Here is a 25,531-nt window from a genome sequence, read left to right on the forward strand (position 1 = left end):
CTGATAAAGGTCGGTAATTGTGAACTATGTTGAAAGACTGTGATGGAGAAGAAAGACTTTGCTGGAGAGGAATTCACTGTAAGTTAAATCAAAGGGGTTTTGGTCAGGACAAGGAGTCTGCTTCGTGGTTTGGGGATGCCTAGGTCAGAGCAGAAGAGGAAAAGAGGAAAAAGAGGAAAAAGAAGCTCAAACAACATCAAGGATCCCACAGTTCAACCCTGAGCCACAAATATTCTCTTCTATCGAAACTTTGCAATATTGTGAAAACTTCCTGGAGAGTTACCCTACATCTTCCTACAGGATAGCTGTATCAGTCACACGTTCTCCTAGGAAGCAGCCCAATTTGGGTTGAAATCCTTACCGAGCAGGGTGAAGGCTTGCTTTGTTTTCTCAAAATCTTCTGCATCGTCAACTCCTTCAAGGGAGGTATCTCCTCCCAAAGACGTGTAGAAAAAATCTTTGGCCTCCACTAGAATAGAAACAACAGCAAAATTAAGTCAAGGGGGAGAAATGCTTGCACTTAGGTCACATTTCCTGAAAAGACTTGCCTGAACCCCAAAACCCACAAGGAAACAATCTGTGCACACAATAAGCACAGAAAAATGAGCACCACAATAAGCACCACACAAGCTCAAACATCAACTCCTCCCAGGGCTCAGTTGCTCCATTTCTGGTCTTCCATTCCTTCATCTGAGGCAGCTTTTGAAACTTCCATTAGATCTTCAGTAAACCAAGGGGCTAAAGCAGGGCTTGGCAACCTGCAGCTCTGGAGCCGTATGTGGCTCTTTCATCCCTCTGCTGCGGCTCCCTGTCGCTGGTCAGCTCCACAATTGATAGGACTTTCGGTTAGGACAGTAGAGGAAAAAAGACGCTGCGTTAGGAGGATACTCTGTGGTGAGGAACCGGACTTCCAGTTGGCAGAGGAAAAAGGAGGCTGCGCTAGGAGGAGACTCTATGGCAGTGATGGTTAAACTTTTTGGTGCCAAGTGCCCAAAGCACACGTGCGCGCGTGCAAATGCAGGTGCGAGTGCCCGAACCGCCAAAATGCAATGCGAGCATTCGCATGTGCATGTCCCCCATGCATGCATCCTGCCTCCCCGCGACTGCACCCGCCACCCCCAGCACACCATTTTGGCTTCCAGATTGGTGCAGGAGATTTTCCAGGCCCAAAATAGGGTGCAGGGGTGCCGTGCGAGGCCCCCCCACCACGTCCTATTTTGGGCCTGGAAAGCCTCCTGCACCAACCCGCACCCCCCCGTGCATGCACCCCCTGCGCATGCACATGTGTCCCCCGCATGTGCCCCACCACCCACTCATGTGCGGCAGAAACCCAAAGACCAGCTGGTCGGCAGGAGGCATGCACACATGTGCAGTGGAGCTGGGCTGGGGTGACAGCTGGCGTGCCCACAGAGAGGACTCTACGTGCCACCTGTGGCATGCGTGCCATCGGTTCGCCATCTGAAGCCACCAAAAGCCCTGGGAACTTCAACACCGTCCCTGGTGTGGTCTCAAAATGGTGCGTCAGACTGCAAACTGCCTATTTTGTTTCACAAAACCAATTCTGCCACTGGTTGTACAACTTCATTCTTTCTCTAAGCACAGTTCTTTTTCTCAGAAATGCTAGGCTCCACAAATTTATTATTTGGAATTATTTTGAAAATTCATTGTGGAGACTAAATACTGTGTGCAAAATAGCATACTTACATAATGAGAGATCCTTCAGTTCTGGGAGACTAGCAGAGGCACACAGCTGATAGAAAATGTGATAGTTTCGCTCATCAGCTGCCTGAGAGAGAACATCAGTTTATTTGCAGAGAAATGAGCTACAATTAATTAAATATCATTCAGCATATCCTTTTCCTCTTTCTCTAGATCAGGGGTCCCCAATCTCTGGGCCTATTCACAACTGGGCCATATGCACACAGCCCCACTTGTGTGAGTGTCAGGGGGGCTCGGGCAGGGGTGAAATGCTCTCTGTTCGGACCGGATCACCCGATCCGGTAGCGATGGCGGCAGGTGGTTCGGAGAACCGGTAGCAAAAAAACCCTGCAACACCCCCCCCGCCCCATGCGCAGCTGAGCCGCACGATCATCAGAGGCTTTTTTTTTTACTTTTAAAAGCATTTTTTCTACAACCTCTTCCGATGAAAAAATGTTTTTAAAAGTAAAAAAAAAAAAGCCTCTGATGATCGCGCGGCTCAGCCGGGATGGTCAGAGGCTTTTCAAAGCATTTTTTTCTGCAACCTCCTGGCCGAAGAGGTGGTAAAAAAAATGCTTTGAAAAGTGTCTGACGATCCCAGCTGAGTTGCCTAATTGGCAGAGAGGTATTTTTTAAAAAGCCTCTCTGACGATCCCAGCTGAGTTGCCTGATTGGCAGAAGCTTTTCAAAGCATTAGAAAAATGCTTTGAAAAGTTAAAAAAAAAAAAAGTTGGCCACGCCCACCCAGTCACATTACCCACCACCACCAAGCCACGCCCACAGAACCGGTAGTAACAAATTTTATATTTCACCCCAGGGCTCGGGGCCCCACTTGCGTGAGCAATGGGTGACCGCGTGCACGGGCCTGCCCCTCCCACAAAACTATCCCCTCTTCTTCCTCCCTTCCTGGCCGCCAACCTGGAAAGGTTGGGGGAAGGAATTTATTTTGTTGGGGGTGTTCCTTGGAACCCTGACAGAATTCACTGTAAATTTATTCAAATTCAAATTTCACACATATTTCTTCAAGGTAAGAATGGATTTTTTTTTTAAAAAAAAGAATATTATCTAGAATTAGTTTTAATCTAATTAAACTAGGAGATGAGGATTAAATGAATGGCAAACAAACTGGCACTGTTCTGATTATGGTTATGAAAGAATGAGAAAGTCTAAAACCGCCGTCGTTAAAATGCATGAGGGATTAACTTCATTTTATAGCAGAAGAACGGAGGCTGGACAGGAGCCCCTTTCAAATTAAGCTTTTACAGATTGTACACTTAATATAGCCTACAGTGCTGGGATTTTCTAGACGAGGTTTCCTATCCATCAACCAGCTAGGACTGATCCTGCTTAAGTTTCTGACTCAATGTGTCTCTTCTAATTAGGATCTAAATGGAGATGTTATGTATGTAACCTTAATCTCAAACGGACAAAGGAGAGATCATACAGGAATAAAAATACAAAATCACAATGCTCAAACATTGGTCCGCACCAGTAGTCACAAATTGCAGGTAGTCCTCGACTTACAACCACAATTGATCCCAACATTTTCCTTCCTAAGCAAGACAATTGAGTTTTGGCCAGTGGTGGGATTCAAATAATTTAACAACTGGTTCTCTGCCCTAATGACTGGCTGGGTGGGTGTGGCCATGGTGGGCGTGGCCAGGGGAGTGCGACAGGCAGTTCTTGGCCTCTTGCAGCCTCCTGGGAGCAAAAACGGGCCATGGGGGCCCCGCGCCCCACACCCCTGTGTCCCATTTTGGGCCTACTAGGCCTCCCTGCAGCCTCCTGGGAGCAAAAATGGGCTGTGGGGGAGGGGGGCTGGCATGCTGCACCCATCCCCCCCATACCCCGTTTTGGGCCTAGTTGGCCTCCCTTCAGCCTCCTGGGAGTAAAAACGGGCCGTGGGGGAACTCCTGGAAGGGGTGGGGAGGGGAGGGGCCAGCCAGCAATTTAACAACTGGTTTGCCCAAACCAGCCCAAACCGGCTGAATCCCACCACCGGTTTTGGCCCATTTTACTACCTTTCTTGCCACAATGGTGCTTTTCAAAAGGCAACTGGACTTTCTTGGGTTTTTTTGTCCTTGAAAGGTTTTGCTTCTCATCCAAGAAGCTTCTTCGGTTCTGACTGAAAAGCTGGCATTCTTCAGAACCAAAAAAGCTTCTTGGATAAGAAGTCTTCTCTTCTCCCCTTTTTAAATGTAAATTTTTAAATGTAAATTTTAATTTGTTTTAAATTATGGGGTATTTTAAATTCAGCCAAATTATTTAATTCGTTTTTAATTCATTTTAAATTTTTTGTATTTATGTGTTTTATCTCGTGGCTGTTCACCGCCCTGAGTCCTTCGGGAGAAGGGCGGTATAGAAATTTAATAAAATAAAATAAAATAAAATAAAATAAAATAAAATAAAATAAATAAGTGAGATGTTTTGAAGGAAAAAAACCAAGAAAGTCCAGTTGCCTTCAGGACAACCATGACCTGGATGATTGAGAATCTCCATAGACACTTTCTTGCTCCAGTTGTTAAGTGAATCACTGAAGTTATTAACTTAGTAACATAGTTGCTCATGAATCTGGCTTCCCCATTGCTTTGCTTGTCAGAAGGCCGCAAAAGGTGATTACATGACCCCAGGATACTACAACGTGATATAGATGTGAGCCAACTGCCTGGTGTCCAAATTTTGATCACGTGACCATGGGGATGCTGCAACGGTTGTAAGTGCAAAAAACGGTCATCACTTTTTTCAGTGCCATTGTGTAACTTCAGTCACTAAATGAATGGTTGTAAGTCAAGGACTATGTATACTCAGATGCAGGGGTGAAATCCAGCAGGTTCTGACAGGTTCGGGAGAACCGGTAGCAGAAGTTTTGAGTAGTTCGGAGAACCGGCAAATACCACCTTTGGCTGGTCCCAGAGTGGGTTGGGAATGGAGATTTTGCAATATCCTTCCCCCAGGAGTGGGGTGGGAATGGAGATTTTGCAATATCCTTCCCCCAGGAGTGGGGTGGGAATGGAGATTTTGCAATATCCTTCCTCTGGAATGGGGTGGGAATGGAGATTTTGCAGTATGCTACACCCACCAAGCCACACCCACAAGCCATGCCACGCCCACCAAGCCATGCCACCAGAACCGGTAGTAAACAAATTTGGATTTCACCACTGCTCAGATGACTCAAATGTAAGTTTTAGTTATAGCTGATTGTGAAGCTATTCAAATCCTGCCAAGATTTTCATTCTTGTAGATTCTAAATCACGGTTCTCAATGTCCATCATCCTCTTTTAACAACCCCATAATCCCTTGCGGGGTGAAGTCTGGGCATCTGAATGGAGTGTTTACTGGCCGGATGCCCTGCCTGTTGCCAATGCAGAGTTTTTTTCAGAAGATATATTTTCAGAGAGAGTGCTCAGAGAGAGAAAAATATATCTGCCTCTACCTAGGATCGAACTCACAACTTCCTGATTGTGAGGCAAGAGCTCCACCTCTAGGCCACCACACCACTCAGGTCTCAATGTCCATGTACCTAATGAATCATGGGCGAGGAGGTTTCCTTTCAATTGGAATGAGTACATCTGCCAAATCATTCAAAGTAGAGGAGATTCAAATAAAATTAGACGTCTTTCTCCTCAGCATCTTACTGACTGTTTCCATGTGAAATCACTCCTCAGATTCATGTGAAACATCTTTAAACAAGGGCTCCGACATATCCTATCTCAGGTACCTAAGGATTGTGAAATGCCTTATTCATATTTCAGGCCACTTATAATCCAACATCTCCACCTCTCAACTTGTGAATATGGAGCGCATGGAGATTAGTAGCAGCTTCCTTCAGCAAAGAAACTATAGTTTGTTATATTTGAATAAGATTATGGAGATACTTTGATGCTTTCGAATTGGAGTGCTGAAGAATACAGGTAGTCCTTGAGTTACGACCACAACTGAGCCCAAAATTGATGTTGCAAAGCAAAACATTTCTTAAGCGAGTCTGCCCCACCTTACGACCTTTCATGCCACAGTTGTTAAGTGAATCATTGCATTTGTTAAATTAGTAGCATGGTTTGTTAAGTGAATCTGGATTCCCCGTTGACTTTGCTTGTCAGAAGGTCTCAATAGGGGATCACATGACCCCAGGATACGGCAATCGTCATAAATGTGAAACAGTTGTCAAGTGTCTGAATTTTGATCATGTGACCACGAGGGTGCTGCGACGGTCGTTAGTGTGAAAAACGGCCATAAGTCACTTTTTTCAGTGCCGTTGTAACTTTGACCGGTCACTAAATGAGCTATTGTAAGGCGAGGACTATCTGTACTCTTGAGAGTCCCTTGGGCTGCAAGAAGATCAAATCTGCCAAACCTAAAAGAAGTCAATACTGACTGGCCTTTGGAAGGACAGATTCTGAAGCTGATGTTGGGAAAGATGGAAGGCAACTTCTGTTAAGATAAGCCAATCAAATACCCACAGTTTCTTTTTCAAATGTAATGGTAGTTTGATACTAGAGGAGATGAATTAACTGACGCAATACTTTGTTTTCTAAGTGGAAAAGCAAATTAACCCCCCACCCACCCACCCACATTCTTAGAATTCCTTAAAAACTAAATACCTCCATTCTCACCAGACTTCATCATATGGCATGACGGAAAGGGTATCAATTCACAAAACTTTAAAACAGATAAGATACAGAGTAGCCCCGTCTATTGTAATTAATATTGTAACGTAAGAGTGAATATTAGCGTTGTATTTTACAGGATTTGTAGTAGTTGGGATCAGCACCAATCTGGACCGAAGCCATCATACAGTTCTTATTCAATCCTCAGATCGGAAAGAACAAAATCAATCAGTCTGTCTGTCTGTCTGTCTTCTACTGGTGTCCATCTATCTATCTATCTATCTATCTATCTATCTATCTATCTATCTATCTATCTATCTATCTATCTATCTATCTATCTATCTATCTGTGTTTCCCTGAAAATAAGATCCTGTCTTATATTTTTTTGAACCCTGAAATAATCGCTAGGCCTTATTTTTGGGGAGGTCTTATTATTTTGGGGCACGTGGAGGAATCCAGAGGAAATGGCGGGGACCGGCTGTGCATGCATTTAAATATTTTCAGGGAGGGCTTATTTTCAGGGGGGCATTACTTTAGCGCATGCGTTCAAAAGCCCGATTGGGCTTATTATCAAGGGATGTCTTATTTTCAGGGAAACAGGGTATCTATTCTCTCTCTCACACACACATATACATATTATATATAAATAATAAAATTTGTAAATCAAGAGCCTTGTTAGTACAGTGGTCTAAGCATCCTGTTATTAACACAGCTGCCTGCAATTACTGCTGGTTCGAATCTCTCCAAGGCTCAAGGTTGACTCAGCCTTCCATCCTTTCTAAGTTAGGAGAAATGAGGACCCAGTTTGTGGGGGCAATAAGCTGACTTTGTATAAAATATACAAAAGTATGAAGGCTATTGCTTAACGCATTGTAAGCCGCCCTGAGTCTCCGGAGAAGGGCGGCATATAAATCAAATTAAAAATAAATAAATGAATGAATGAATGAATGAATGAATGAATGAATGAATGATAAATAAGCTAACCTGGAATACCACTCTTGATTTTTCAAGCAGGTACGTCCTCATGTTGGCACCAATGATACGGTATCTTTTATCGAAGCCAATCTGAATATATTTCCCAAAACGGCTGCTGTTGTCATTCCGGGTGGTTTTCGCGTTACCGATTGCCTTTATGAAATTAATAAAATGTTAAAAATGTAATATCTTTTTTCATCAATATTCATTCATCTCACAAGTACACTTCATTAATTAATTGCATATAATTTTAAAAAAAAAACAATATTAAGGGAAAGACCGAGAGAATGAAAGATGGAGAGAGCAACATTGCTTGAAGATTAAGTGCAACATCCTTTAACAAGATCATAAAATAGCTATTAGCCTTATTCCCTCTACCTGTGAAACAAAAACCAGCAATGATTGCTTTTACAAGCTTGTTTTAGAGTTTAAACAATGAAGACGGCAGCAAAGTAATTATGATAATATTTTGTTATCATATTTAATTAACACTCTAGATTCTCTAAATCGTTTCCCAAATTTGGCATTTTAAAATGGGTAGAATTCAATTTCCCAGACACCTTGGGCTTCACAATTGAATGCTAAGAGGCAATCAAGATACTTAATGTGCCTTTATTAGAACTAACTATACTCCTCAAAGCTTCAAAATGTCATGGATTAATTTCCCAATCTAGTGTCCTCCAGAAGCCTAAATTGGTTAGGAAATACAGAATTGCAGATTATATACAGGTAGTCCTCAATTTACGACCACAATTGAGCCCAACATTTCTTAAGTGAGACATTTGTTAAGTGAATTTTGCTCCATTTTTCAATTTTTCTTGCCTCAGTTGTTAAGTGAATCACTGCAGTTGCTAAGTTAGTAACCTGGTTGTTAAATGAATCTGGCTTCCCCATTGACTTTGCTTGCCAGAAAGTTCAAAGTACATGACCTTGGGACACAGCAACAGTCATAATTATGAACCAATTGCCAAGAATCTGAATTTTGATCACATGATCATGGGTATGCTGGAAATGTCATAATTGTGAAAACCGGTCATAAGTCACTTTTTCAGTGCCTTTGTAACTTTGAATGGTCACTAAGGGAAGTGTTGTAAGTCAAGGACGACCTGTATTTGCAAATAAACCGTAAAAATATGCAAAGAACGTCATATTAAAGAGTTTTTGGCCACCCAGATGAGACCATGCTTTCCTGAATGCAATGTTAATTATACGAAGATAACAACAGACCTACCCACATGTAATTTTAAACAACATTCAATTTCATAAGAAGTATACTCGTTCTAACTAACACAATAAAGTGTGTATTTACATGAATTTATTTGGGGACAGACATATGCTGCAATAGATTGCACTTTTGAAGCAACACAGAAGTTAGTGTCACTCATTGTTTGTTTATTTGTTTGTTTATTTGAATTTGTCAAACAAAACCGAGAAGAATAAGAGAATAAAAATACAATAACAGGGATGAAGTGTGACTTGTTTGATTTTGGCTCAAGCTGTGGTGTGAATCCAGCCATTGTTGTTGGCAGATCCTATTTTGTGGTGTGTTATCTTGTATGGACCCAAACAATCATGTTTTATTCAAACAATCCTGATTTACCATAATTAGTCTATACTTTTTGCTTTCTATAGTGTTTGCTTTCTAAGAGAGAGACCAATGGAAGCTTGCATTGACGGTTTCAGTTCTGGATATACAGCTTTACTGATTTTTCATTACATGTAAAGTTGGGACAAAGCCACATATTTGTGTCTTAATAGCTCAGAACTTGAGCTAAACTGATTACAGTAAAGCAATTGAAATGAACTGTGCTTACAAAGGTTTTAGCGAAACTGTGCTTAGCAACCGTGCCTGCTAAGTGGCAAACAGCTTATATAAGAACAGAACCTAGCTGTATACCTTTAAAAATACTAGCCAAAACTAAAATTAATAACAACTTACAAACTGGCATAGAAAACAGTGTCTTATCAAGAATTCACAACTCTGGATCTTCATTTAAGCTTTAATGAAAGAATGGATTCTGGTTTTAAAAATTGATTAAAAGCAATAATAATAATAATAATAGTAGTAGTAGTAGTAGTAGTAGTAGTAGTACTAGTAGTAGTAGTACATTCATGCCAATAATCTTCTGCTCATATTTTCTACCTTATTGGAGTTTTTGAAATAGGAAGAGATTTTTTTATGTAGTATCCACAGGCATAGGACAACACAGACAGGGTGGAATGGTAATAAGACTCCTCTGGAAGTTATTGTGTAGAAAAGGAGGAGCAAAGCTATTAAATTCTCAAAATATAAATATGCCAGATAGTTTTTTTAGTAAAGTTCCTTCATAGGAAAGATCCCCAGTGATTGCTGCACTTAAATTAAGTACAATGCACTTTTAATCAGCACCCTCTTATTAAGTTTTCATTCAGAACACACCAGTGGTGGGTTCCTCCCGGTTCGGCCGATCCGGTAGCGGTGACGATATGACGTCACTGAACCGGTTCTCTTTGTTCTGGAGCTGGGGCCCCCCGTGTTATTCTTACCTTTTATTTGGCCCCACCCCCAATCTATTGCTGCCTCCCGAGTCCCAGCTGATCGGCTAGAAGGAAAAAAACTGTTTAAACTCTTGCCACGGGGCTTCAAAGGGCCGCCCTACAGCTGATCAGTGTTAAAAGGCAGTGTGGTGGTAGACCAGTGCCTCCAAAAACGAATGAGTAGACCGGTGCCTCCAAAAACGAATGAGTAGACCGGTGCCTCCAAAAAACAAATGAGTAGACCGGTGCCTCCAAAAAACAAATGAGTAGACCGATGCCTCCAAAAACAAATGAGTAGACCAGTGCCCTCAAAAACGAATGAGTAGACTGGTGCCTCCAAAAACAAATGGGTAGACCAGTACAGCTCTGCAAGCAGTTAAAAGCCTGGTAGACCAGTACCTCTGCTAAATCCTAAAGAATTGTCACATGACCATCAAGCCACGCCCACAAAATAAGCCACACCCATAGAACCAATAGTAAAAAAATTTTAGAACCCACCCCTGGAACACACCTATCCTAGGTGAATTGGGGCTATGTTGGTTGCATTCACATAGCAAACTAAGTCATAATTTGTTTTAGCATTTGTTTGAAAAAGCCTTATTTGAATGCAAAGCCTAGGATCCGGCCACTATCTTTCTCCTTCTGAATAAAACCTTCAAATATTAAAATTCAAAGAAAGAATTTGAGGTAATAGCCACCCCCTCCCCCCCCCCAATTGTCACTTATATTGATAGGAGAGAATATTTGTAGCTGAGGGCTCAACTGTGGGGTCGTTACTGGCCTCTGAGCTTAATGGTTTTCTTGCTGACGTTTTATTACCCAACTAGGTAACATCATCAGTGCTATAAGGTTTTGCACTCTGTTCATATACAGATGGCTTGCCTTGTCAGTGTTGGAGCTTGTTCTTGGTGGTTCCTTGATTAGGGTGCTGTTTACTGGTAGTTTGTTTGTTTGAGTTGGTAGTTCCTTGATTAGGGTATTGTTTACTGCTTGATTGCCAGTCTAATATTAATCCTGGTGTTAATCCCTGGTAATAAGCTGGGTGTTGGTTCCTGGTGAGGTCTTTTATGGGTTTTTTGCTTCCTTTCTGGCTTTTTGATTGTCTGTCTTAAATGGCATGTAGATGTTGTTTATCTCTATGTGACTCTTGATGGCTGATTTGTCTAAATGCTAGCTTCCAGGAATTTTCAAGTATTTTTTGGACCTAGCTTGTTCTAGGTTGCTCATCAGAGCTGGGTTTCAGCAGGTTCTGACCAGTTCTGGAGAACTGGTAGTGGAAATTTTGAGTAGTTCGGAGAACCGGTAAATACCACCTCTGACTGGCCCCGCCCCATCAATTCTCTGCCTCCCGAGTCCGAGCTGATCAGGAGGAAATTGGGATTTTGCAGTAACCTTCCCCTGGATTGGGGAGGGAATGGAGATTTTGCAATATCCTTCCCCTGGAGTGGGGTGGGAATGAAGATTTTACAGTATCCTTCCCCTGCCACGCTCACCAAGCCATGCCCTCCAAGCCATGCCACACGCACCAAGCCACACCCACAGAATCTACACACAGTAGTAAAAATTTTTGAAACCCACCACTGATGCTCATAGTTTCCCAGTTGAAATCATGGTTAAATCTGTCCATGTGTTGTAAAACTAAGGCATTTAATCATGTCTTCTGGCTAGTAGTTAGTGTGTAGCTGGTTGTCATGGTGGTTTTATTCCAGACTGAGTTGTTAATAATCCATCAAAGGGCAATTCGAGGACAACTAGCTAACTTCCACACTATTTTCTAGGGGAAATTGGGGCTCTGGGCAGAACCCGGTGCAGGACTTCAGATCTGAAAGCAAAACAGTTTTGGGAACTCCTGCACCCTCTCTGTGTAATTCCTTAAAGCAGCTGCATCTCTTCTGAGAATGACACAACTACCCAACAAGTCGCAGCTCACCTTTTAGGAAAAAAGTATCATGTTTAAAGAGCGCTACATACAGCTACTCCTCAATTTACGACCACAATTGAGCCCAACATTTCCATTGCTAAGTGAGGCAGCTGTTAAGTGAGTTTTGCCCCATTTTATGCCCTTTCTTGCCACAGTTGTTAAGTGAATCACTGAAGTTGTTACGTTACTAACACGGTTGTTAAGTGAATCTGATTTCCCCATTGACTTTGCTTTTCAGAAGGTCACAAAACGTGACCCTGGGACACTGCAACCGTCATAAATATGAGCCAGTTGCCAAGCATCCAAATTTTGATCATGAGACCATGGGGATGCTCTATCCGTTGTGTGAAAAAAACAGTCATAAGTCATTTTTTACAGTTGCGTTGTAACTTTGAACAGTCGCTAAATGAACCGTTGTAAACCGAGGATTACCTTTATCTCATTATCTCTTTTTTTTGCCTTTGAATTGAAAGGCCTTAAATGTATATAAAAGGACAGATGCTCCTCAAATGCTGACCTTCCGAATTTTCTAAGACTTTAGAGCTCATCCCCTTGAATAGCAGGATTGGGAGTGTTTTGGCAGCTTTTCCAAAGGGAGAGAAATATGTTTTTGTTCTGAGAAATCTTTCTGATATGCCTCTTGGTACTGCAGCTGCAGCTTACGCAGCAGAATTAAGGACTGGCCTGCAGAGTTCATTATGATCGCCCAAAGGTTTTCATTTCCACCTCAAAATCAAGCCCGGGTACAGAAATAAAATGAAATGATGATACTCATCGCCAAACATTAGTGTCGTGTTGGCCTTGCTGGCTCACGCCACCGTTTAATTTTAATTGATTGGCTGCACTGATGCATATGAGATGCCTTTGCACATCTGTGGCATGTTTTTAGAAATTGCATGAGTCAGCACAGCCAAGTAACAGGGAGAGCAAGCAACATAAAAGCTGGCCCCGAGACAGAACACATTTGCAAAGAGGGCCGAAAACTCTCACAAACCTGCTAGGACAACTGAAAAAAATACCCATTGATAATAATGACTGAAATTCCACTAGAAGCTACAAAATATTGTATGCTCGTTGTGAGATATTCCACCGCATGTTTGAATTAACAGTACCAGAATTTGCTCCTTCCGTTGTCTCATCAATGTCCTTTTAAATTAAAAACCCTGTCATTAGAACTCGGTCTCCCTGGAACTGGAGAAGCAGTGCACGAAGTCTGAACTCTTATCACCAGGCTAGAGACCAGGAGACTGTGAGTTCTAGTCTTGCCTTAGGCAGGAAAGCCAATTGGATGATTTTGAACCAATCAGTCTCTCTCTCTCAGCCCAACCTATCTCACAGGGTTGTTGTTGTGGGGACGAAAGAAGGAGGAAGGTCTGATGAATTTGTCTGCTTCCTTGAGTTATTTGTAAAATTAAATAAAGGCAAGATAAGGATGGATGGGTGGGTTGCCCCCGGTTCTATAGAATCGGTAGTAAAACCGAAGGGAGGCTCCTCCCACTGACCCTGACGTCATCAGAAGACTTCTGCACATGCGCAGAAGAGCGCAAGTGAAGCAAGAGAGTGCGCGGCCAAGTTGCAAACTGGTAGTAAAGGTGAGTAGAACCCACCCCTGGATGGATGGATGGATGGATGGATGGACAGACAGAGACAACCAGACAGACAGACAGCCCACACACACAGACCTTGGAAAAGATGTTGGAAAAGATTGAAGGCAAAAGAAGAAGGAAGCGGCAGAGGAGAAGATGGTTAGCGTCATTAACACAATGAACATGGATTTGGGCAGGAGATAATGGATGACCGGGGGCTGGATGATATAGTTCATGGGGTCACAAAGAGCCGGACACAACTTAGTGACTAAAAGGTAAAGGTAAAGGTTCCCCTTGCACATATGTGCTAGTCATTCCCAACTCTAGGGGGCGGGGCTCATCTCCATTTCAAAGCCGAAGAGCCAGCGTTGTCCGAAGACGTCTCCGTGGTCATGTGGCCAGCATGACTAAACGCCAAAGGCGCACGGAACGCTGTTACCTTCCCACCAAAGGAAGTCCCTATTTTTCTACTTGCATTTTTTACATGCTTTCGAACTGCTAGGTTGGCAGAAACTGGGACAAGTAACGGGAGCTCAATATTTTCAGGGTGACACAAATGTTCTTTGCATTATACAACAATAAAAGAATCTCCCCACCACCATCGCCAAAGACCTTACCTCCATGATAGGACTGGAAGCCAGGACCTTCTCTTCAATATTGGATTCGCTGGAGGAGCCTCCAACTGAGGCAAAGAACCGCATGGCGTATTTGGCCGAGACTGTTTTGCCCGCCCCGGATTCCCCGCTAACGATAATGGACTGGTTCTTCTCATCCCTAAAGAAAGAAGGAGAAAGACGAGTGGAAAATGAATCTAACATTTCTCTCTATTCTCGCCAACTCTGCCATTACTGCTTCGTATGGCCTAGCCTTCTTTTTAGGAATGGAATAGCACATCTTGACTTGGTGCAGGTTCGAATTCCTCCCCTTCTAAGAATCTCTAGCTTATTTAAAAATCATTGACTGGACAGCTAGTTTGGTCTAGTGGTTAAGGCACCTGACTAGAAAGTGGGAGACCGTGAGTTCTAGTCCCACCTGAGGCATAAAAGCTGCCTAGGTGTCTTTGGACCAATGAGATTGTGAATTCTACTCCTGCCTTAGCCATGAAAACCAACTGAGTGACTTTGAGCCAATCACTCTCTCTTGGTTCCAACTCACCTCACAGGGCTGTTGTGTGGAAAATAGGAGAAGGGAGGTATGTTGGATTATGTTTGCTGCCTTGAGTTATTTGTAATATAATAAAGACAGATACACATAAGTAAATAAATAAATTGTTGCTTTATATACAATTAATAGTATCTCAATTATTACAATTCCCTAGTTAAATAGAGCTTTTTTTCTTTTGTGTTTTAAAATCTTGAACCTCCTTTTTTGCCCTAAATTTCCCATTGTTTGCAGTTTTGCACCTACCTTTTTTTGGTGAGGAAAAAGAAAAAGAAATCTCTGCCTCATTTCGTCACATTGCAGCAAAGACCCTGTTTTACTTTCAGTTTTGTTTTTTCAGCATAGCTAGGGGGAAAAAAATCTGCTCGAGATTTTTTTGCAGCTAGCAACAGAGCCCTCCGCAAAACAGCTGAGAGCAAATCAGCTGAGAGTCGACACTGATCTAATCAACTTGTGCTAATTAATCTATCCTGAAGCTGAAAGGGGCTGTTTTTTCTATTTTTGCAGGCACCGGTCTACACATTTGTTTTCTTTTAACACAGATCAGCTGTAGGGCAGCCCTTTGAAGCCCGGCGGCAAGAATTTAAACAGTTTTTTTCCCTCTAGCCATCAGCTGGGACTCAGGAGGCAGCAATAGATTGGGAGTGGGCGGGGTAAGCGAACGGCCGGCAATCCAACAGAGGCAGAGATTGAGGGTGAGTGAAGGCGTGGGGGGGGGCGAAAGAGGGCTTTGGCGACCCCTGTGAAATGGCCGTTCGACCCCCAAAGGGGTCGCGACCCCCAGGTTGAGAACCGCTGCTTTAGAGCATGGATGTCCAATCTATTCGCTTGCCTGAGCCTCACTGAGTGAAGAGAACTTATCTTAGGCCACATATAAAATATATAATATAGTTAACATATATAAATCACATAATAACGGAAGTTTTCGATCTTGTGGGGCCACGTTATGGCCTGTCCAGACCGCATGTGGCCTGCAGGCCACGTGCTGGGCACACTTGCTTTACGGTATCCTTCATAGCAACCTTAAATTATCATATCATCCTTTCCTTGTAGTGATTACACCTTATCCTAAGAGTCTAAGGTATGAGCTTCCACAAGACCCTTCCAGCCAAATACCGAATAGTCACATCTTCATAAAGAAGCATGCCATATCTGTCACTCACAGCATTCAAGCTCTTTATTATGGGGTATCACTTACTTCTACCCAGGAGGGATAGAAAGCCAATTATGCTTAATGCTCTGATACGGCAAACAATTTTGCAAGTAGCAATCCCAAACTTCCGCTTCCTTTCTGTTGCAGTCATAAAATTTTCAGCATGGACACTGACTAAATACATCTTTCTCCACCCCGGTTTTTCCTTTGGAAACGGGGAACATGAAAAGCCTTTCTGAAATTAAGAGAACATTTCAACTAATGAACAGATTTTACAGAGGGGGGTCAAGTTTACCATGATGATAGCCAGGGAAGAAAACCACCTATTACCAAAGTCTTTTGCTTGTTAACAATAAAAACATTAAAAAGTTAATATGAAAGATGTTAAAATAAAATAAAAAATTCCCTCCAAAAAACTTGTTTCGAAGAACTTTTTAAAAAGAGGCAATTCAGCAGGAAATAATACTTTTGAGGGCTGTGATAGCTACAAGAAAAACCCATCCTGTAAGTTAATTAAAATAAAATGTCTTTTTTTATGTTGAATTTGATTCCTAATGGCTATAGGCAGGGGTGGGCTGTTTCCGGTTGTAACAACCAGTTCGCCCGGAACCGAAAATGTGAGCATGCGCACCTTCTGTGCATCCGCACGGCATTGAAAAACTGGTGATTATATAGGACGTGACAGCGCCAGGGGGGGTGGGTAGGGCCAGCCCAAATTGGAACTACCAATTTGCCCAAACTGGTCTGAACCAGCAACAGCCCACCACTGGCTATAGGAATACACCCAAGTTGTTTTCTTTGCAATAATACAGAAAAGTTAAGTGCATTATTCTAGGACCGTGATGGCAAACCTATAGCCATATCAGTGGGCACGCCAGCTCAGCTCTGGCATGCATGTGTGCACCGGCCAGCTGATTTTCGAGCCTTTTGGGCCCACCAGAAGTAGGGAAACAGGCTGTTTTCTGTCTCCGGAGGGCCTGGGGGGTGAGGGGGTGGAAGGCCCGTTTTTCTTTCTCACCTGGCTCCAGATCCTCTCTATGCATCTGGAGAGGGTGAAAACAGCCTCCCCACCCACTTGGAGGCCCTCCAGAGGCCTGAAACGGCCCATTTCCCAACTCCTGGTTGGACAGGAAGTGACATTTTTTGCTGTCCCCAGCCTCCAGAGACTCCTGCGGGGCGCATAAAATTATGCGTGTGGGCATGCACGCACATGAGAATCTCCCCACTCCCTACCCCCCCAGCACGCGATGGCAAAAAGGTTAGCCATCATGTTGTGGCTCCGTTACCTGAGCCTGTGTTATCGGAGGGAGAAGGCTCTGAACATGAAGGAGAGGAGTTGGCCAGGCCTCCCGCTCCAGGACCCTCCTCTCTGGCAATGCCTCAGGTGTCTCCTGAAGAAGAAGAGATTGACCAGGAGCCAGGTATCTCCTGGCATGGAAAATTGTTTCTTAAAGTGTGACCCTGGGACCGCTGGAGATCCCCAAGACCCTCTCAAAGGTCTGCAAAATTATTTGCCATCTTATATTGAAAAATAATACAATATTAAGATCCCAGCTAACAATCATGAGAAAAGGTAGCGGCAGCAAAGGCATTCATTTTAATTTTAAATATGGTATCATGTTTCCCCGAAAATTAGACCCTATCTTATATTTTTTGAACCCTGAAATAAGTGCTTGGCCTTATTTTCGGGGAGGTCATATTATTTTGGGGTGCGTGGAGCAAGATGGGGCTCCTCTTGCCATCTTACCTGATTTCCAGCTCTATCTCCCTAACTCTAACCAGAGGAAATGGCGGAGACCAGCTGCGCATGCGTTTAAACATTTTTGGGGAGGGCTTATTTTGGAGGAGGGCTTATTTTTGGGGAGGGCTTTTTGGGGGGGCTTATTTGGGGAGGCTTATTTTACCGCATGCGCTCAAAAGCCCGATTGGGTTTATTAGCAGGGGATGTCTTATTTTCGGGGAAACACGGTAAATATCAATAAGTATAACCCATGCAAACAAATGAAAATCTTTTGGAGACCTTCATCATTGAAGTCTTGAGTGAAAAAAGTTTAAGAAACACTAACATACAAGAAGATATATCCTGAGTAACAAGGATGCCAGCGACATAAGGCTTTAAAGATAATAATGACCATTTTGTATCTCTCAAAGAAACAAATGGGCAGCAGGTTTTAGCTATTCAGTATTCCATAAAGAAAACTTTTAGTTTTCTGGAGTACAGAAGAATGTATCATAAAGATAACCAAGATCAAAATGCAGGAGCTGAGAATGTTATGTAACTCCTTTATACTCCTATTTGTTTGTTTTGTATCCTTTGAGTATGGTTTAGGTCAACTGCTTTTTTTAAAAAAAAAAAATTTAAAACTACACAACACATTCCTACTCTATTAGGGATCATGGTGGGAAGACTGATTTACATTATACTGTTAGTTTGCTCTGACTACTATGTGATATCTGCATCTCTGCACGCTAATGAAGTTCATACCTTCAGAAAATATATTCAAGAATGAGATGTGCCTTTTGTCCACTCAACTAGATTGCTATTCCTAGTTTTTCTGCATTTTGTTACTGGTTCTATAGAACTCAGCTCTTGTTAAAACCAGCAACTCCTGTGTTAATAATACAATTCAATACAATACAAATACATTAATACAATTGAGTGAGTCCAGAGATCTTTCACGAGAAGAATACTCCACTCCTCTGTTCACAACAGAATACCTTATGCCACGAGGCTTAAAATTTTGGGATTAGACCATTTAGAACTACGCCGCCTTTGGTCTGACCTAAGCGTAGTACACAAAATTATCTGCTACAACGTCCTACCTGTCAATGACTACTTCAGTTTCAACTGCAATAATACATGAGCACACAATAGATACAAACTTAAGGTAAACCGCTCCAAACTTGATTGCAGAAAATACAACTTCAGCAACAGAGTGGTCAATGCCTGGAATGTACTACCTTACTCTGTGGCTTCTTCCCCAAACCCCCAAAACTTTAACCTTAAACTGACTACTGTGGACCTCACCCCATTCCTAAGAGGTCTGTAAGGGGCGTGCATAAGCGCACCAACGTGCCTACCGTCCCTGTCCTAATGTCCCCATTTATTCGTATCCATTTCATGTATTCATAATCATGTTTATACTTATATCTGCTATCTTATATATTTGACCAAATAATAAAATAAAATAAAATAATAGAATTAGTAAAGTATCAAATACATTTCTCTCCTAAGGAAGGGATACTGTTGTTTTTCAAAAAAGCTTGCTTCCTTGCTTCCTTCTCCTCCCTATCCCCCCCGACATCCATCCATCCATCCATCCATCTATCCATCCATCCATCCATGCTTAAAGCTTTCCTAATAAATATAAGGAACAATTGATTCTTCCTGCACAGCAAGGAATCAGTTGTGACAAAAAAATGTCCACTCATTCATACTAGTTTCCATTATTGCTTTGAGCTGGTCACCTGGTACCAAAACATTCAATGACCGAGAGGACCTTCTCAGGTGGCTGCAGTTTAATTAGTGTCATAGGCCACCAATAGGTTAATTACAAACGTTAATTATGCTTCTTTATATTCCTATCCTATGCTTATGTTACTTCTCACAAAACCACAGGCTCTGTCCCTTTGCTCTAGCCTTTCATTTATCTCACCATATATATATATATGTGTGTGTGTGTGTGTGTGTGTGTGTGTTTTTCTTCTAGCCAGGTTTTCCCTACGTAGCCAAGGTTTTTTTGTAGCTCCAGCTCAGTAGAATCTCATCTACTCATCTACGAGTAGATGAGATTCTACTGAGCTGGAGCTACAAAAAAACCTTGGCTACGTAGGGAAAACCTGGCTAGAAGAAAAACACACATAAACCCTACGAAGAAGTAAGAAAATTGATACACACACACACACACACACACACACACATATATATTGCAAAAATGACATTATCCATCAAATATAAGATCCCCTAATTTTCATTGGGAAGGAAAGCTTCCTTCCCAATGAAATTTTTTTAAAAAAAATTTTTTTGATTTATATGCCGCCCTTCTCCGGAGACTCAGGGCGGCTTACAATGCGTTAAGCAATAGCCTTCATGCTTTTGTATATTTATACAAAGTCAGCTTATTGCCCCTACAAACTGGGTCCTCAATTTACCTACCTTAGAAAGGATGGAAGGCTGAGTCAACCTTGAGCCTGGCGAGATTCGAACTTACTAATTGCAGACAGCTGGAGTTAAATTACAATGCATTAGTCTGCTGAGCTATCCAGGCTCCTTTTTAGGGGCCTGGATAGGGGATCCTTCCTTCCATCTGGGAAGGAAAGTTATGGCAAACCTAGACAGTATACTAAAAAGTAGAGACATCACCCTGCCAACAAAAGTGCATATAGTCAAGGTTTTCCCAGTTGCAATGTATGGCTGTGAAAGTTGGACCATAAGAAAGGCTGAGTGCCAAAGAATTGAGGTCTCTGAACTATGGTGCTGGAGAAGACTCCTTGGACTGCAAGGCAATCAAACTGGTCAGTCCTAGAGGAGATCAACCCTGACTGCTCTTTAGAAGGCCAGATCCTGAAGATGAAACTCAAATACTTTAGCCACCTAATCAGAAGGAAGGTCTCACTGGAGAAGAGCCTAATGCTGGGAACGATTGAGGGCAGAAAAAGAAGGGGACGGCAGAGAATGAGGTGGCTGGATGGAGTCACTGAAGCAGTAGGCATGAGCTTAAAGGGACTCCAGAGGATGGTAGAGGACAGGAAGGTCTGGAGGAACGTTGTCCATGGGGTCGTGATGGGTCGGACATGACTTCGCAACTAAAAACAACAATAATTTTCATTGAAAATCAAGGTATGTTTCTAACTTCATCTTTACCTTGGTTTAGCCTATTTTCTTCTAAAAAGTACTGAAGGGACTATGGCAAAAATTACATCTGAGAATGAGTAGACAAAAGCTCAATTTTTGTTGGCTTATAACAGAGAAGTACAAGTGGCTGAAGCAAACTCCTTGCTGGTTACTTCTTTAAATTTTTCTATTATATGTTTTTGATTTTTCTAATTTTATGAACACTTTTTTCTGCCTTTTTTCTCTATTTCATACACTGAATTTTCAAAGGAGCTCGGATCCCATTCTCTTCCCTTATTAACCTTTTCATAATTTGCATTGCCTCTTCTATATTTTTCCACATTTCTTAATTCTGATTTAGATCAGAGAGGCGGACTAGTTGCAAAATACTGTATGTCTTAATTATTATGGGACCACTAATATATTACCTTTGGGTTGTATAATATTTATATACCAATACAAGAGATACCCATTAAGGAAAAGATGCCAAGTCTTACTGAAGACTTAGCTGAAATTGCTCTTGTGCCTAAGACCTCATTTTTCTTGCCCTCCAATTACAGAGCTAACATATTAGGGAAAAGAAAGATTTAATGAATGAGGTTATGGGATATAACCAGCTATTTCTGCTGGTTCTAAATGGATTGTGTTTACAGTAATTATTTTGCTCCACATGAAGGAATTGGCTGTTCCTTGTTTGTCTATGTCAATGCTTAGTATTTTAGACCAGTGGTCCCCAACCTTTTTATCACCGCGGCCCGCTGAGCGCGCGCAGGGGTGGGGGCACGGCCCAGGAGCTTTTGCGCACGGCCCATTGCGCACGGCCCAGGAGCCTTTGCGCTGCAGCGTTCATGTCCCCCGGCCGCTGTGCGGCCCGGTGCCAGGTACTCCACGGCCCGGCACCGGTCCACGGACCGGGGGTTGGGGACCACTGTTTTAGACTACACTGAAAAACATTCAGGCCATCTCTTCAAAAGACTTTTTGTAAGAACATTCGAAACATCAACAGAGCTTTTGTCACAGTAAGGATGTCCATCAGCTCTACTATTATATCTCTTCAGTTTGGTGACTGATTTCTTATGTAGGTAGCATCAACCAAAGGAAGCAGAGGCAACCAGCATGAGATATAATTGTGAATTTAATTATACATTCAATAATCAGAATAGAGCTGGAAGGATCCTTGGAGGTCTTCTAGTCCAACCCCCTGTTCAAGCAGGAGAACCTATACCATTTCAGACAAATAGCCATCCAGTCTTTTCTTAAAAACCTCCAGTGATGAAGCCCCTGCAAGATATTTTCATTTTCTAATTTCGTTTTATCTTAATCATAATGCTCAGAGGCAAGAGAGTCGCAGGATATTTTTTTTTAAAAAAAGTTGAATATTGGTTTTATCCAACGGTCCTTTTTCCTTCAAAACTCAGAGAAAAGACCAAACAAAAAAAAAAGGCCACAGTAGCTCATGGACATTCCGTGTTTTCTTTGAGAAGCTGAGCTTCTGAGGCTCTGTCATATTTGCCAACACATGTTAGTCTCTGGAAACTGAGGTAAATGATCAGTGCTGTAAACCATATTAATTATTTACTTCTGAGCCACAGTTGGATTCATGAGACTGACGCAGCTGACGTTTTAGGGGGGAGAAGAGAAGCAGTGTGCAAGCATGGAGGGCCAATTTGGCCTAGTGGTTAAAACACCAGGCTAGAAAGGGTTAGGCTGTGAGTTCAAGTTATATCTTAGCCATGAAAGCGAGCTGGGTGACTTTACGTCAATCACCAGGAGACTGTGAGTTCTAGTCCTCCTTAGGCCTGAAAGGTGACTAAGTGACTTGGGGTCCATCACCAGGAGATGGTGAGTTCTAGTCCCACCTTAGCCATGAAAGCGAGCTGGGTGACTTTGGGCCAATCACCAGGAGACTGTGAGTTCTAGTCCTCCTTAGGCCTGAAAGGCGACTAAATGACTTGGGGTCCATCACCAGGAGATGGTGAGTTCTAGTCCCACCTTAGCCATGAAAGCGAGCTGGGTGACTTTGGATCAATCACCAGGAGACTGTGAGTTCTAGTCCTCCTTAGGCCTGAAAGGTGACTAAGTGACTTGGGGTCCATCACCAGGAGATGGTGAGTTCTAGTCCCACCTTAGCCATGAAAGCGAGCTGGATGACTTTGGGCCAATCACCAGGAGACTGTGAGTTCTAGTCCTCCTTAGGCCTGAAAGGTGACTAAGTGACTTGGGGTCCATCACCAGGAGATGGTGAGTTCTAGTCCCACCTTAGCCATGAAAGCGAGCTGGGTGACTTTGGGCCAATCACCAGGAGACTGTGAGTTCTAGTCCTCCTTAGGCCTGAAAGGCGACTAAATGACTTGGGGTCCATCACCAGGAGATGGTGAGTTCTAGTCCCACCTTAGCCATGAAAGCGAGCTGGGTGACTTTGGGCCAATCACCAGGAGACTGTGAGTTCTAGTCCTCCTTAGGCCTGAAAGGCGACTAAATGACTTGGGGTCCATCACCAGGAGATGGTGAGTTCTAGTCCCACCTTAGCCATGAAAGCGAGCTGGGTGACTTTGGGCCAATCACCAGGAGACAGTGAATTCTAATCCCGCCTCAGGCATGAAAGGCAGCTGGGTGACTTTGGGTCAGTGACTCTCTGTCAGCCCAACTCACTTCACGGGGTTGTTGTTGTGAGGAAAATAGGAGGAAGGTGTGTTGATATCAGATTGGATAACCTCTTCTCTTCTCTTCTCTTCTCTTCTCTTCTCTTCTCTTCTCTTCTCTTCTCTTCTCTTCTCTTCTCTTCTCTTCTCTTCTCTTCTCTTCTCTTCCCTTCCCTTCCCTTCCCCTCCCCTCCCTTCTCTTCCCTTCCCTTTCCCTTCCCTCCCCTCCCTTCTCTTCTCTTCTCTTCTCTCTTCTCTTCTCTTCTCTTCCCTTCCCTTCCCTTCCCCTCCCCTCCCTTCTCTTCTCTTCCCTTCCCCTCCCTTCCCTTCTCTCTTCCCTTCTCTTCTCTTCTCTTCCCTTCCCTTCCCCTCCCCTCCCCTGTTCTGTTGTTCTGTTCTGTTCTGTTCTGTTCTGTTCTGTTCTGTTCTGTTCTGTTCTGTTCTGTTCTGTTCTGTTCTGTTCTAGCAGCCCCCAACCTTTCAGGCACTAAGGACCGGTTCTGTGGAGAGAGTTTTTTCCACGGACTGGAGGAGTATGGTTTTGTATGCTGCCTGAATCCTGCGGATGAGCCTTTGCTTGATTGCGTAGATCGGTTGCTGGCATGCTACAGACAGGTACCAGTTCATGGACCGGGGTTGGGGACCCCTGCTCTAAGGCCATGTAACATTCATTGCTGGAGTGTAGGAGAGCACGGAGCTAAGTGACTCTAAAATATGCATCTCTGATACAGCTAGTCCTTGACTTACAACCATTCGTTTAGTGACTGTTCAAAGTTTGAACAACACTGATGAAAGTAACTTACAACCAGCCCTCACACTTATGACCAACCCCTGCATCCTCACAGTCATGTGATCAGACTTCAGCACTTGGCAACCATCATTGATGATGGTTGCGCATCCCAGAGTCACGTGGTCACCATCTGCAATCTTCTCAGCTGGCTTCCAACAAGCAGTCAGTGGGGGAAATCGGATGCGCTTCAGACCGTGTGATTCATTTAACAACTGCAGCAATTCACTTAGCAAAGTGTGGCAAAAAAGGTCGCAAAATCAGGCACAACAATCGCCTTGCTTAGAAATGGAAATTCTGATTCCAATTGTTGTAAGTTGAGGACAGCCTGTAAGCAGTAACTGTTTGCTTTGAGCTACCTAAGTTAATATTTTCAATATTCTTGAATTAAGCTGGCAACATTCAACTATCCCTCTGCCTTCTCACAAGTATATTTTTTGTTGTCCATAACAAATGCCAGCAATGCGAGGAGGATAAACAATTCGATCAAATAAGTTTTAATAGTAAAAAAAAAAAAAAAAGCCTAAGGGAGATTGAAAGAATATTACAATGGCACATGATTTATTTTAAATGTAGTCCCCTTTTTGAAATGATCTCAGAAATTTTATATTGCTTTAATATTTAAAAAAAAACAGAAGAAGAAAAATGAAGAGAAATTAAAAAAAGCATTTACACAAATTCAAAACAAGAGAAAAAGATAAAAGGAAGCAATAGAAATACATTACATATAGAGAATCATTCAGGCTAATTTTAAACATCATTAAACATTCATCATACAGAGTAATATTGATTAGTCTTTTCATTGCATCAATAGACAGTTCATAAAGAGAAACTGAATATGCACTGATGATTCAAGATTGCAAATCTGGGACCATGTTCTATTTCCAGCACCAAAATAAATAATCTTCGCTGCCCCATCCTCTGGTTCAATAAATCTATACATCTACTCTTTTTTTTATTTATAGTACGCTTCTACAGTTCTAATTTTGTATGGTAACTTGGAAGTTATCTTTAAGTATACAGTCACATTTTAAGACATACCGGTCTCAATCGGGGTGGGTTCTAAATTTTTTTACTACCGGTTCTGCGGGCATGGCTTATTTTGTGAGTGTGGCTTGGAGGTCATGTGACTAGGTGGGCGTGGCTAGCTGGTCAGTCATTTCTGGAAGGTCCTCGCACTTATGACCAGTCCTCGCACTTATGACCCGACTCATTTGTTTGCTTTTAACACTGATCAGCTGTAGGAAGGCCCTTTGAAGCCCCGCGGCAAGAGTTTAAATAGTTTTTTTCTCTCTAGTCATCAGCTGGGACTCAGAAGGCAGCAATAGATTGGGGGTGGGACCAAATAAAAGGTAAGAATAACATGGGTGGGTGGGAGGGCGGGGGGGGGAGAACTGGTTTGGTGACGTCATATTGTCACCGCTACCGGCTTGGCCGAACTGGACCAAACCAGGAGGAACCCACCACTGGTCTCAATAAAAGAGAAATATTTGTAATTCAGGGTTAAAGTGAGGGGCCATTGAGATTGGTTGTTTTCTTGCAGATATTTCATTAACCAAATTAGGTAGGTGATCGATCACTAGCACTGATGATGTTATCTGTTTAGGTAATGAAATGTCTGAAGAAAACAACCAAGCTCAGAGAGCACCCAGG

General features: G+C 42.7%; 1 protein-coding gene across 7 annotated transcripts in view; it reads right to left on the bottom strand.

Moving 5' to 3' along the window:
• The window catches only part of MYO5B (myosin VB), a 321,534-nt gene that overhangs the window by 156,382 nt on the left and 139,621 nt on the right, over nucleotides 1–25,531 (bottom strand). For all 7 annotated transcript variants that reach the window (XM_034401761.3, XM_034401760.3, XM_034401759.3 and 4 more), the window contains exons 5-8: nucleotides 13,919–14,075; nucleotides 7,287–7,430; nucleotides 1,705–1,786; nucleotides 362–469 (exon numbers count right to left, since the gene is read on the bottom strand). In XM_034401761.3, the coding sequence (XP_034257652.2) occupies nucleotides 362–469; nucleotides 1,705–1,786; nucleotides 7,287–7,430; nucleotides 13,919–14,075 (491 nt within the window). The remainder of the gene's footprint in view (nucleotides 1–361; nucleotides 470–1,704; nucleotides 1,787–7,286; nucleotides 7,431–13,918; nucleotides 14,076–25,531) is intronic.

The sequence above is a fragment of the Pantherophis guttatus genome, chromosome 2 (genome assembly GCF_059756535.1).
Source record: "Pantherophis guttatus breed Tessera chromosome 2, ASM5975653v1, whole genome shotgun sequence".
Lineage (NCBI taxonomy): Eukaryota > Metazoa > Chordata > Lepidosauria > Squamata > Colubridae > Pantherophis > Pantherophis guttatus.